Source organism: Pelophylax lessonae (assembly GCF_965119305.1).
Source record: "Pelophylax lessonae genome assembly, chromosome: 8".
NCBI lineage: Eukaryota > Metazoa > Chordata > Amphibia > Anura > Ranidae > Pelophylax > Pelophylax lessonae.
In genome coordinates, this window is record NC_138775.1 from 301,616,691 (window position 1) to 301,631,611 (window position 14,921).

The following is a 14,921-nucleotide window of genomic DNA, read 5'->3' on the forward strand; positions in this document are numbered from 1 at the left end:
TCCTTGGTCATCCTGTACCCCTAATAGACACAGGGGGACTTACACATAAGAGGGGCCTAGGGGGTGAGAGAGGGATTTCCCAACCTCTCTAAGGTAAGCTGGGTTCCACAGGCCCCCAACCAAAGTGAATCCTGTCACATCAATACTTTCCAAAATTGGGTTTGACATTGCTCCCAACTGTCCCAGATTTAGAAGGACTGTCCCGGATTTGGAGGGACTGTCCCGGATCTGGAACAAAGTCCCTCTGTCACCCCTCATTTGTCCCTCATGTTGCTTTGATCTCTATAGTTGTATATAAAATGCACTTTTTATCTTTCAAAAAGTGTTTCCTAGTGCTAAAACTTTCATCCCAAAAAAAAGCACCTGTGGGTCATATTTTTGTATAATTCTCCTTTAAGGGGGTGTGACAGGGGTTGTGTCCTATGCTATACCTTTACTAATTGGTGTCCCTCATTCCCATCTCAAAAAATTGGGAGGTGTGGCTTAAAGGGATTTTAAAGTCTTGTTTAAAAAAAAATAGAAAATAACAAACATGTTACACTTCCTCCTCTGGGCAGTTGGTTTTGCACAGAGCAGCCCGGATCCCTCTCCTCTGCTCCTGGCCCCTCCCTCCTGTGCAGTGCCCCCGCAGTAAGCAGCTTGCTATGGTGGCACCCAAGGCGAGCCGCAGCTCCTTATGACCATTCAGACATGGAGCTTCCGTTCGGCCTTCTCTCTCTCCTGATTGGCTAGCTGACTTTGATTGACAGCCATGGGAGCCAATGGTGTCGTGGCCGTTACCCAGCCAATCAGGAGGGAGAGTCCCTGACGGCCAAGGGAGAGAAGGGGGAAGGGAGGGGAGAATAGATCCCGCACTCTTCTCCCCTCTCTTCCTGTGCAGAGGAAGTGGGGGACAGGGCTAAATCCCACTGTGTGTCTTCTGAGTGCGGCTCCATAGACACAGCTGGGGAGCGATCCGACACCGCCACCGGGGCGCCACCGGGGCTTGCGTTGGAGACACACAAAGGAGAGCAGGAGTCAGGAGCACCAGTGAGGGACCCCAGAAGAGGAGGAGTCAGGAGCACCGGTGGGGGACCCCAGAAGAGGAGGAGTCAGGAGCACCAGTGAGGGACCCCAGAAGAGGAGGAGTCAGGAGCGCCGGTGGGGGACCCCAGAAGAGGAGGAGTCAGGAGCACCAGTGAGGGACCCCAGAAGAGGAGGAGTCAGGAGCGCCGGTGGGGGACCCCAGAAGAGGAGGAGTCAGGAGCGCCGGTGGGGGACCCCAGAAGAGGAGGAGTCAGGAACGCCAGTGGGGGACCCCAGAAGAGGAGGATCGGGGCCACCCTGTGCTAGACCATTACATGGTTGGTATTTAGTATCACTTTACTTGGTTCAGCCAAGTCCAATCCATGAGCAGGACGGCACATTGGCTCCCATATGAATGACAGGCGTTCCTTGGTTTGATGTCAGCTATGGTTACAGTCCCCTTTTCTTGGCATAAGTGGGGACAGACAGAGACCATCTGAGCAATCCAGAGGCTGGGGAGTGGCCAATGGAATGTCACAAGTTTACGACCAGGACCATTCCTTGCAAACAGTTTTATCCCAATATTAATACCTTCATACTGGTTGCATTCTGGAATCTGGTAGATTATTGTCCAGCATTGAGTTTTGTGTCCAGAGATATCAAACACGGGGTCTCTCGGCTAAGCCCATCACCCAGGAAGCAGGAGACTGCTATCTCCCCTTCTGTATGCTCCAGCTTAGTCATGTAGGACCTCGATTTGTTCAGAAGGATATTCCCCATTCAAATATATACTTCATATTATTGTGACCTGTTTGATTTATTGATCTGTGTAAAGATTCTTTTAAATAGTGAATGAGACAGGGGTCTCTGATAGACCATACTGTAAAGTTGGGGCATATGAGGAGGCCAGGACTTCAGACCACACTGTACAGCCAGGGAAATATGAGGAGCACAGGAACTCAGACCTCACTGTACAGATGGGGGAATATCAGGAGGCCAGGACCTCAGACCACACTGTACAGCCAGGGGAATATGAGGAGCCCAGGAACTCAGACCTCACTGTACAGATGGGGGGATATGAGGAGGCCAGGACCTCAGACCTTACTGTACAGATGGGGGGATATGAGGAGGCCAGGACCTCAGACCACACTGTACAGCCAGGGGAATATGAGGAGCCCAGGAACTCAGACCTCACTGTACAGATGGGGGGATATGAGGAGGCCAGGACCTCAGACCTTACTGTACAGATGGGGGGATATGAGGAGGCCAGGACCTCAGACCACACTGTACAGCCAGGGGAATATGAGGAGCCCAGGAACTCAGACCTCACTGTACAGATGGGGGGATATGAGGAGGCCAGGACCTCAGACCTTACTGTACAGATGGGGGGATATGAGGAGGCCAGGACCTCAGACCACACTGTACAGCCAGGGGGATATGAGGAGGCCAGGACCTCAGACCTCACTGTACAGCCAGGGGGATATGAGGAGGCCAGGACCTCAGACCACACTGTACAGCCAGGGGGATATGAGGAGGCCAGGACCTCAGACCACTCTGTACAGCCAGGGGAATATGAGGAGGCCAGGACCTCAGACCTCACTGTACAGATGGGGGGATATGAGGAGGCCAGGACCTCAGACCACTCTGTACAGCCAGGGGAATATGAGGAGCCCAGGAACTCAGACCACACTGTACAGACCGGAGGATATGAGGAGGCCAGGACCTCAGACCACATTGTACAGATGGGGGGGGGGGGGGATATGGGGAGGCCAGGACCTTAGACCACACAGTGTAACAGCCAGAAAGTAGATTTTCCAGGGGAGGGCACTATGGTCACCTTCGGCTGCTAGGTTTTGACTAAGTGCTGGTGATGTGGCGGTGCCCAGTAATGGGAAGGTTGTGTCAGACAATAGATGTCTTATATAGATAATGCGGTGATTGGCGGAAATTTTCAATGATGAACATTTTCTTTTCTTCCATCAGAACCGCTTCCAGAAAGAGGTGACCAGAGGGACATCAGTGGACATCTACCCTTATGTCAGTGCTATGACGCTGGACACCATCATGAAATGTGCCTTCAGCTGCAATAACAACTGCCAGACAGACAGGTGAGAACACATAGAAGAGGACAGACAGGTGAGAACACGTAGAAGGGGACAGACGGGTGGGAACACATGGAAGGGGACAGACAGGTGAGAACACATAGAAGGGGACAGACAGGTGAGAACACATAGAAGGGGACAGACGGGTGGGAACACATGGAAGGGGACAGACAGGTGAGAACACATAGAAGGGGACAGACAGGTGAGAACACATAGAAAGGGACAGACAGGTGGGAACACATAGAAGAGGACAGACGGGTGAGAACACATAGAAGGGGACAGACGGGTGAGAACACATAGAAGGGGACAGACAGGTGAGAACACGTAGAAGGGGACAGACAGGTGAGAACACATAGAAGGGGACAGACAGGTGGGAACACATAGAAGAGGACAGACGGGTGAGAACACATAGAAGGGGACAGACGGGTGAGAACACGTAGAAGGGGACAGACAGGTGAGAACACGTAGAAGGGGACAGACAGGTGAGAACACGTAGAAGGGGACAGACAGGTGGGAACACATAGAAGGGGACAGACAGGTGAGAACACATAGAAGGGGACAGACAGGTGAGAACACATAGAAGAGGACAGACGGGTGAGAACACATAGAAGGGGACAGACGGGTGAGAACACGTAGAAGGGGACAGACAGGTGAGAACACGTAGAAGGGGACAGACAGGTGAGAACACATAGAAGAGGACAGACAGGTGAGAACACATAGAAGGGGACAGACAGGTGGGAACACATAGAAGGGGACAGACAGGTAAGAAAACATAGAAGGGGACAGACAGGTGAGAACACATAGAAGAGGACAGACAGGTGAGAACACATAGAAGGGGACAGACAGGTGGGAACACATAGAAGGGGACAGACAGGTAAGAAAACATAGAAGGGGACAGACAGGTGGGAACACATAGAAGGGGACAGACAGGTGAGAACACATAGAAGAGGAAAGACGGGTGAGAACACATAGAAGGGGACAGACAGGTGAGAACACATAGAAGGGGACAGACAGGTAAGAAAACATAGAAGGGGACAGACAGGTGGGAACACATAGAAGGGGACAGACAGGTGAGAACACATAGAAGAGGAAAGACGGGTGAGAACACATAGAAGGGGACAGACAGGTGAGAACACGTAGAAAGGGACAGACAGGTGAGAACACATAGAAGAGGACAGACAGGTGAGAACACATAGAAGGGGACAGACAGGTGGGAACAGATAGAAGGGGACAGACAGGTGAGAACACATAGAAGGGGACAGACGGGTGAGAACACATAGAAGAGGACAGACGGGTGAGAACACATAGAAGGGGACAGACAGGTGAGAACACGTAGAAAGGGACAGACAGGTGAGAACACATAGAAGAGGACAGACAGGTGAGAACACATAGAAGGGGACAGACAGGTGAGAACACATAGAAGGGGACAGACAGGTGAGAACACGTAGAAGGGGACAGACAGGTGAGAACACATAGAAGGGGACAGACAGGTGAGAACACATAGAAGGGGACAGACAGGTGAGAACACGTAGAAGGGGACAGACGGGTGAGAACACATAGAAGAGGACAGATGGGTGGGAACACGTAGAAGAGGACAGACAGGTGAGAACACGTAGAAGGGGACAGACAGGTGAGAACACATAGAAGGGGACAGACAGGTGAGAACACATAGAAGGGGACAGACAGGTGAGAACACGTAGAAGGGGACAGACAGTTGGGAACACGTAGAAGAGGACAGACAGGTGAGAACACATAGAAGAGGACAGACAGGTGAGAACACATAGAAGGGGACAGACAGGTGAGAACACGTAGAAGGGGACAGACGGGTGAGAACACATAGAAGAGGACAGATGGGTGGGAACACGTAGAAGAGGACAGACAGGTGAGAACACATAGAAGAGGACAGACAGGTGAGAACACATAGAAGGGGACAGACAGGTGAGAAAACATAGAAGGGGACAGACAGGTGAGAACACGTAGAAGGGGACAGACAGGTGAGAACACATAGAAGGGGACAGACAGGTGAGAACACATAGAAGAGGACAGATGGGTGGGAACACGTAGAAGAGGACAGACAGGTGAGAACACGTAGAAGGGGACAGACAGGTGAGAACACATAGAAGAGGACAGATGGGTGGGAACACGTAGAAGAGGACAGACAGGTGAGAACACGTAGAAGGGGACAGACAGGTGAGAACACATAGAAGGGGACAGACAGGTGAGAACACATAGAAGGGGACAGACAGGTGAGAACACGTAGAAGGGGACAGACAGTTGGGAACACGTAGAAGAGGACAGACAGGTGAGAACACATAGAAGAGGACAGACAGGTGAGAACACATAGAAGGGGACAGACAGGTGAGAACACATAGAAGGGGACAGACGGGTGAGAACACGTAGAAGAGGACAGACAGGTGAGAACACGTAGAAGGGGACAGACAGGTGAGAACATGTAGAAGGGGACAGACAGGTGAGAACACGTAGAAGGGGACAGACAGGTGAGAACACATAGAAGAGGACAGACAGGTGAGAACACATAGAAGGGGACAGACAGGTGAGAACACATAGAAGGGGACAGATGGGTGAGAACACATAGAAGAGGACAGACAGGTGAGAACACGTAGAAGGGGACAGACAGGTGGGAACACATAGAAGGGGACAGATGGGTGAGAACACATAGAAGAGGACAGACAGGTGAGAACACGTAGAAGGGGACAGACAGGTGGGAACACATAGAAGGGGACAGACAGGTGAGAACACATAGAAGGGGACAGACGGGTGAGAACACGTAGAAGAGGACAGACAGGTGAGAACACGTAGAAGGGGACAGACAGGTGAGAACACGTAGAAGGGGACAGACAGGTGAGAACACGTAGAAGGGGACAGACAGGTGGGAACACGTAGAAGAGGACAGACAGGTGAGAACACATAGAAGGGGACAGACAGGTGAGAACACATAGAAGAGGACAGACAGGTGAGAACACGTAGAAGGGGACAGACAGGTGGGAACACGTAGAAGAGGACAGACAGGTGAGAACACGTAGAAGGGGACAGACAGGTGGGAACACGTAGAAGAGGACAGACAGGTGAGAACACATAGAAGGGGACAGACAGGTGAGAACACATAGAAGAGGACAGACAGGTGAGAACACGTAGAAGGGGACAGACAGGTGGGAACACGTAGAAGAGGACAGACAGGTGAGAACACATAGAAGGGGACAGACAGGTGAGAACACGTAGAAGGGGACAGACAGGTGAGAACACATAGAAGGGGACAGACAGGTGAGAACACATAGAAGGGGACAGACGGGTGAGAACACATAGAAGAGGACAGATGGGTGGGAACACGTAGAAGGGGACAGACAGGTGAGAACACGTAGAAGGGGACAGACAGGTGAGAACACATAGAAGAGGACAGATGGGTGGGAACACGTAGAAGGGGACAGACGGGTGAGAACACGTAGAAGGGGACAGACAGGTGAGAACACATAGAAGAGGACAGACAGGTGTGAACACATAGAAGGGGACAGACGGGTGGGAACACATAGAAGGGGACAGACAGGTGGGAACACGTAGAAGAGGACAGACAGGTGAGAACACATAGAAGAGGACAGACAGGTGAGAACACATAGAAGGGGACAGACAGGTGAGAACACGTAGAAGGGGACAGACAGGTGAGAACACATAGAAGGGGACAGACAGGTGAGAACACATAGAAGGGGACAGACAGGTGAGAACACGTAGAAGGGGACAGACAGGTGAGAACACATAGAAGAGGACAGATGGGTGGGAACACGTAGAAGGGGACAGACAGGTGAGAACACGTAGAAGGGGACAGACAGGTGAGAACACATAGAAGAGGACAGATGGGTGGGAACACGTAGAAGGGGACAGACAGGTGAGAACACGTAGAAGGGGACATATGGGTGGGAACACGTAGAAGGGGACAGACAGGTGAGAACACGTAGAAGGGGACAGACGGGTGAGAACACGTAGAAGGGGACAGATGGGTGGGAACACGTAGAAGGGGACAGACAGGTGAGAACACGTAGAAGGGGACAGACAGGTGAGAACACATAGAAGAGGACAGACAGGTGTGAACACATAGAAGGGGACAGACGGGTGGGAACATGTAGAAGGGGACAGACAGGTGAGAACACATAGAAGAGGACAGACAGGTGAGAACACATAGAAGGGGACAGACAGGTGAGAACACGTAGAAGGGGACAGACAGGTGAGAACACATAGAAGGGGACAGACAGGTGAGAACACATAGAAGGGGACAGACAGGTGAGAACACGTAGAAGGGGACAGACAGGTGAGAACACGTAGAAGAGGACAGACAGGTGAGAACACATATAAGAGGACAGATGGGTGGGAACACGTAGAAGGGGACAGATGGGTGGGAACACGTAGAAGGGGACAGACAGGTGAGAACACGTAGAAGGGGACAGACGGGTGAGAACACGTAGAAGGGGACAGACGGGTGAGAACACGTAGAAGGGGACAGATGGGTGGGAACACGTAGAAGGGGACAGACAGGTGAGAACACATAGAAGGGGACAGACAGGTGAGAACACATAGAAGAGGACAGATGGGTGGGAACATGTAGAAGGGGACAGACAGGTGAGAACACGTAGAAGGGGACAGACAGGTGAGAACACATAGAAGAGGACAGACAGGTGTGAACACATAGAAGGGGACAGACGGGTGGGAACACATAGAAGGGGACAGACAGGTGGGAACATGTAGAAGAGGACAGACAGGTGAGAACACATAGAAGAGGACAGACAGGTGAGAACACATAGAAGGGGACAGACAGGTGAGAACACATAGAAGGGGACAGACAGGTGAGAACACATAGAAGGGGACAGACAGGTGAGAACACATAGAAGGGGATAGACAGGTGAGAACACATAGAAGGGGACAGACAGGTGAGAACACGTAGAAGGGGACAGACAGGTGAGAACACGTAGAAGGGGACAGACAGGTGAGAACACGTAGAAGGGGACAGACGGGTGAGAACACGTAGAAGGGGACAGGCGGGTGAGAACACGTAGAAGGGGACAGACGGGTGAGAACACGTAGAAGGGGAAAGACAGGTGAGAACACATAGAAGGGGACAGGCAGGTGAGAACACGTAGAAGGGGACAGACAGGTGAGAACACATAGAAGAGGAAAGACAGGTGAGAACACATAGAAGGGGACAGACAGGTGAGAACACATAGAAGGGGACAGACAGGTGAGAACACGTAGAAGGGGACAGACAGGTGAGAACACATAGAAAAGGACAGACGGGTGAGAGCACATAGAAGAGGACAGACGGGTGAGAACACGTAGAAGGGGACAGACAGGTGAGAACACATAGAAGGGGACAGACAGGTGAGAACACATAGAAGGGGACAGACAGGTGAGAACACATAGAAGGGGACAGACAGGTGAGAACACATAGAAGGGGATAGACAGGTGAGAACACATAGAAGGGGACAGACAGGTGAGAACACATAGAAGGGGACAGACAGGTGAGAACACGTAGAAGGGGACAGACGGGTGAGAACACGTAGAAGGGGACAGGCGGGTGAGAACACGTAGAAGGGGACAGACGGGTGAGAACACGTAGAAGGGGAAAGACAGGTGAGAACACATAGAAGGGGACAGGCAGGTGAGAACACGTAGAAGGGGACAGACAGGTGAGAACACATAGAAAAGGACAGACAGGTGAGAACACATAGAAGAGGACAGACGGGTGAGAGCACATAGAAGAGGACAGACGGGTGAGAACACGTAGAAGGGGACAGACAGGTGAGAACACATAGAAGGGGACAGATGGGTGAGAACACATAGAAGGGGACAGATGGGTGAGAACACATAGAAGGGGACAGACAGGTGAGAACACATAGAAGAGGACAGACAGGTGTGAACACATAGAAGGGGACAGACAGGTGTGAACACATAGAAGGGGACAGACAGGTGGGAACACATAGAAGGGGACAGACAGGTGAGAACACATAGAAGGGGACAGACAGGTGGGAACAAATAGAAGGGGACAGACAGGTGAGAACACATAGAAGGGGACAGACGGGTGAGAACATGTAGAAGAGGACAGACTGGTGGGAACACGTAGAAGGGGACAGACAGGTGAGAACAAATAGAAGGGGACAGATGGGTGAGAACACATAGAAGAGGACAGACAGGTGAGAACACATAGAAGAGAACAGACAGGTGGGAACACATAGAAGGGGACAGACAGGTGAGAACACATAGAAGGGGACAGACGGGTGAGAACACATAGAAGGGGACAGACAGGTGAGAACACATAGAAGGGGACAGACAGGTGGGAACACATAGAAGGGGACAGACAGTTGAGAACACATAGAAGGGGACAGACAGGTGAGAACACGTAGAAGGGGAAAGACAGGTGAGAACACATAGAAGGGGACAGGCAGGTGAGAACACATAGAAGGGGACAGACGGGTGGGAACACATAGAAGGGGACAGACAGGTGAGAACACATAGAAGGGGACAGACAGGTGAGAACACGTAGAAGGGGACAGACGGGTGAGAACACGTAGAAGGGGACAGACAGGTGAGAACACGTAGAAGGGGACAGACAGGTGGGAACACGTAGAAGGGGACAGACGGGTGGGAACACATAGAAGGGGACAGACAGGTGGGAACACATAGAAGGGGACAGACAGGTGAGAACACGTAGAAGAGGACAGACAGGTGAGAACACGTAGAAGGGGACAGACAGGTGAGAACACGTAGAAGGGGGCAGACGGGTGAGAACACGTAGAAGGGGACAGACAGGTGAGAACACGTAGAAGGGGACAGACAGGTGAGAACACGTAGAAGGGGACAGACAGGTGAGAACACGTAGAAGGGGACAGACAGGTGAGAACACGTAGAAGGGGACAGACAGGTGGGAACACGTAGAAGGGGACAGACAGGTGAGAACACGTAGAAGGGGACAGACAGGTGGGAATACGTAGAAGGGGACAGACAGGTGGGAACACGTAGAAGGGGACAGACAGGTGGGAACAAATAGAAGGGGACAGACAGGTGAGAACACATAGAAGGGGACAGACAGGTGAGAACACGTAGAAGGGGACAGACAGGTGAGAACACGTAGAAGAGGACAGACAGGTGAGAACACGTAGAAGGGGACAGACAGGTGAGAACACATAGAAGAGGACAGACAGGTGAGAACACATAGAAGGGGACAGACAGGTGAGAACACGTAGAAGGGGAAAGACAGGTGAGAAAACGTAGAAGGGGAAAGACAGGTGAGAACACATAGAAGAGGACAGACGGGTGGGAACACATAGAAGGGGACAGACAGGTGAGAACACGTAGAAGGGGACAGACAGGTGAGAACACATAGAAGAGGAAAGACAGGTGTGAACACATAGAAGGGGACAGACGGGTGGGAACATATAGAAGGGGACAGACAGGTGGGAACACATAGAAGGGGACAGACAGGTGAGAACACGTAGAAGAGGACAGACAGGTGAGAACACGTAGAAGGGGACAGACAGGTGAGAACACGTAGAAGGGGGCAGACGGGTGAGAACACGTAGAAGGGGACAGACAGGTGAGAACACGTAGAAGGGGACAGACAGGTGAGAACACGTAGAAGAGGACAGACAGGTGAGAACACGTAGAAGAGGACAGACAGGTGAGAACACGTAGAAGGGGACAGACAGGTGAGAACACGTAGAAGGGGACAGACAGGTGAGAACACGTAGAAGAGGACAGACAGGTGAGAACACGTAGAAGGGGACAGACAGGTGAGAACACATAGAAGAGGACAGACAGGTGAGAACACATAGAAGGGGACAGACAGGTGAGAACACGTAGAAGGGGACAGACAGGTGTGAACACATAGAAGGGGACAGACAGGTCAGAACACGTAGAAGGGGACAGACAGGTGAGAACACATAGAAGGGGACAGATGGGTGAGAACACATAGAAGGGGACAGATGGGTGAGAACACATAGAAGGGGACAGACAGGTGAGAACACATAGAAGGGGACAGACAGGTCAGAACACGTAGAAGGGGACAGACAGGTGAGAACACATAGAAGGGGACAGACAGGTGGGAACAAATAGAAGGGGACAGACAGGTCAGAACACGTAGAAGGGGACAGACAGGTGAGAACACATAGAAGGGGACAGATGGGTGAGAACACATAGAAGGGGACAGATGGGTGAGAACACGTAGAAGGGGACAGACGGGTGGGAACACATAGAAGGGGACAGACGGGTGAGAACACATAGAAGGGGACAGACAGGTGAGAACACATAGAAGGGGACAGACAGGTCAGAACACGTAGAAGGGGACAGACAGGTGAGAACACATAGAAGGGGACAGACAGGTGGGAACAAATAGAAGGGGACAGACAGGTCAGAACACGTAGAAGGGGACAGACAGGTGAGAACACATAGAAGGGGACAGATGGGTGAGAACACATAGAAGGGGACAGATGGGTGAGAACACGTAGAAGGGGACAGACGGGTGGGAACACATAGAAGGGGACAGACAGGTGAGAACACATAGAAGGGGACAGACAGGTGAGAACACATAGAAGGGGACAGACAGGTGAGAACACATAGAAGAGGACAGACAGGTGGGAACACGTAGAAGAGGACAGACAGGTGGGAACACATAGAAGGGGACAGACAGGTGTGAACACATAGAAGGGGACAGACAGGTGGGAACACATAGAAGGGGACAGACAGGTGAGAACACATAGAAGGGGACAGACAGGTGGGAACAAATAGAAGGGGACAGACAGGTGAGAACACATAGAAGGGGACAGACGGGTGAGAACATGTAGAAGAGGACAGACTGGTGGGAACACGTAGAAGGGGACAGACAGGTGAGAACACGTAGAAGAGAACAGACAGGTGGGAACACATAGAAGGGGACAGACAGGTGAGAACACATAGAAGGGGACAGACGGGTGAGAACACATAGAAGGGGACAGACAGGTGAGAACACATAGAAGGGGACAGACAGGTGGGAACACATAGAAGGGGACAGACAGTTGAGAACACATAGAAGGGGACAGACAGGTGAGAACACGTAGAAGGGGAAAGACAGGTGAGAACACATAGAAGGGGACAGGCAGGTGAGAACACATAGAAGGGGACAGACGGGTGGGAACACATAGAAGGGGACAGACAGGTGAGAACACGTAGAAGGGGACAGACGGGTGAGAACACGTAGAAGAGAACAGACAGGTGGGAACACATAGAAGGGGACAGACAGGTGAGAACACATAGAAGGGGACAGACAGGTGAGAACACATAGAAGGGGACAGACAGGTGGGAACACATAGAAGGGGACAGACAGTTGAGAACACATAGAAGGGGACAGACAGGTGAGAACACGTAGAAGGGGAAAGACAGGTGAGAACACATAGAAGGGGACAGGCAGGTGAGAACACATAGAAGGGGACAGACGGGTGGGAACACATAGAAGGGGACAGACAGGTGAGAACACGTAGAAGGGGACAGACGGGTGGGAACACATAGAAGGGGACAGACAGGTGGGAACACATAGAAGGGGACAGACAGGTGAGAACACGTAGAAGAGGACAGACAGGTGAGAACACGTAGAAGGGGACAGACAGGTGAGAACACGTAGAAGGGGGCAGACGGGTGAGAACACGTAGAAGGGGACAGACAGGTGAGAACACGTAGAAGGGGACAGACAGGTGAGAACACGTAGAAGGGGACAGACAGGTGAGAACACATAGAAGGGGACAGACAGGTGAGAACACGTAGAAGGGGACAGACAGGTGAGAACACGTAGAAGGGGACAGACAGGTGGGAACACGTAGAAGGGGACAGACAGGTGGGAATACGTAGAAGGGGACAGACAGGTGGGAACACGTAGAAGGGGACAGACAGGTGGGAACAAATAGAAGGGGACAGACAGGTGAGAACACATAGAAGGGGACAGACAGGTGAGAACACGTAGAAGGGGACAGACAGGTGGGAACACGTAGAAGGGGACAGACAGGTCAGAACACATAGAAGGGGACAGACAGGTGGGAACACATAGAAGGGGACAGATGGGTGAGAACACGTAGAAGGGGACAGACGGGTGGGAACACGTAGAAGGGGACAGACGGGTGGGAACACATAGAAGGGGACAGATGGGTGAGAACACGTAGAAGAGGACAGACAGGTGAGAACACGTAGAAGGGGACAGACAGTTGGGAACACGTAGAAGAGGACAGACAGGTGAGAACACATAGAAGGGGACAGACGGGTGGGAACACATAGAAGGGGACAGACGGGTGAGAACACATAGAAGGGGACAGACAGGTGAGAACACATAGAAGGGGACAGACAGGTGAGAACACATAGAAGGGGACAGACAGGTGAGAACACGTAGAAGGGGACAGACAGGTGAGAACACATAGAAGGGGACAGACAGGTGAGAACACGTAGAAGGGGACAGACAGGTGAGAACACATAGAAGGGGACAGACAGGTGAGAACACGTAGAAGGGGACAGACGGGTGAGAACACGTAGAAGGGGACAGACAGGTGGGAACACATAGAAGGGGACAGACAGGTAAGAACACGTAGAAGGGGACAGACAGGTGGGAACACATAGAAGGGGACAGATGGGTGAGAACACGTAGAAGGGGACAGACGGGTGGGAACACATAGAAGGGGACAGACAGGTGGGAACACATAGAAGGGGACAGACAGGTGAGAACACATAGAAGGGGACAGACAGGTGAGAACACATAGAAGGGGACAGACAGGTGGGAACACATAGAAGGGGACAGATGGGTGAGAACACGTAGAAGGGGACAGACGGGTGGGAACAAGTAGAAGGGGACAGACGGGTGGGAACACATAGAAGGGGACAGACGGGTGGGAACACGTAGAAGGGGACAGACAGGTGGGAACACGTAGAAGGGGACAGATGGGTGGGAACACATAGAAGGGGACAGACGGGTGGGAACACGTAGAAGGGGACAGACAGGTGAGAACACATAGAAGGGGACAGACAGGTGGGAACACATAGAAGGGGACAGATGGGTGAGAACACGTAGAAGGGGACAGACGGGTGGGAACAAGTAGAAGGGGACAGACGGGTGGGAACACATAGAAGGGGACAGACAGGTGAGAACACATAGAAGGGGACAGACAGGTGAGAACACATAGAAGAGGACAGACAGGTGGGAACACATAGAAGGGGACAGACAGGTGAGAACACATAGAAGGGGACAGACAGGTGAGAACACATAGAAGAGGACAGACAGGTGGGAACACATAGAAGGGGACAGACAGGTGAGAACACATAGAAGGGGACAGACAGGTGAAAACACATAGAAGGGGACAGACGGGTGGGAACACGTAGAAGGGGACAGACAGGTGAGAACACATAGAAGGGGACAGATGGGTGAGAACACATAGAAGGGGACAGATGGGTGAGAACATGTAGAAGCCATGTGATGTGGGGCCTTTGGCCGTTGAGCAGATTCCTGGAGGGCCAGAGGAACTGCCTCCACCTCTGTAGCAGTGGCACGGAGCATCAGGAGGTCGTCCTGAGGGCCAGAGGAACGGAGCTGAACACAGAGGTCCAAGAAAGCTGACTGAGGGGGAGACACTGGAGACCCTAGAAAAACACTATAGTGAGTACAGGGGATTGTGTCAAGGGGCCGGACCTGAGGGGGACCACCACGGAGTAGGACAGTCATTGGACGGGTGTCAGTGGTCAAGAAAGAGGATACTAGGAGAGTGTCCTGAAGATAACTTTAGTTCATCAAGTCACCTGGAAAGAGAC

The 14,921-nt window shown here is 52.0% G+C and overlaps 1 protein-coding gene across 1 annotated transcript in view; it reads left to right on the forward strand.

Annotated features, from left to right (window-relative positions):
* The window catches only part of LOC309561796 (cytochrome P450 4B1-like), a 146,689-nt gene that overhangs the window by 16,189 nt on the left and 115,579 nt on the right, over window positions 1-14,921 (forward strand). Inside the window, exon 5 of the mRNA XM_082265827.1 lies at window positions 2,989-3,113. Within this exon, the coding sequence (XP_082121953.1) occupies window positions 2,989-3,113 (125 nt within the window). The remainder of the gene's footprint in view (window positions 1-2,988; window positions 3,114-14,921) is intronic.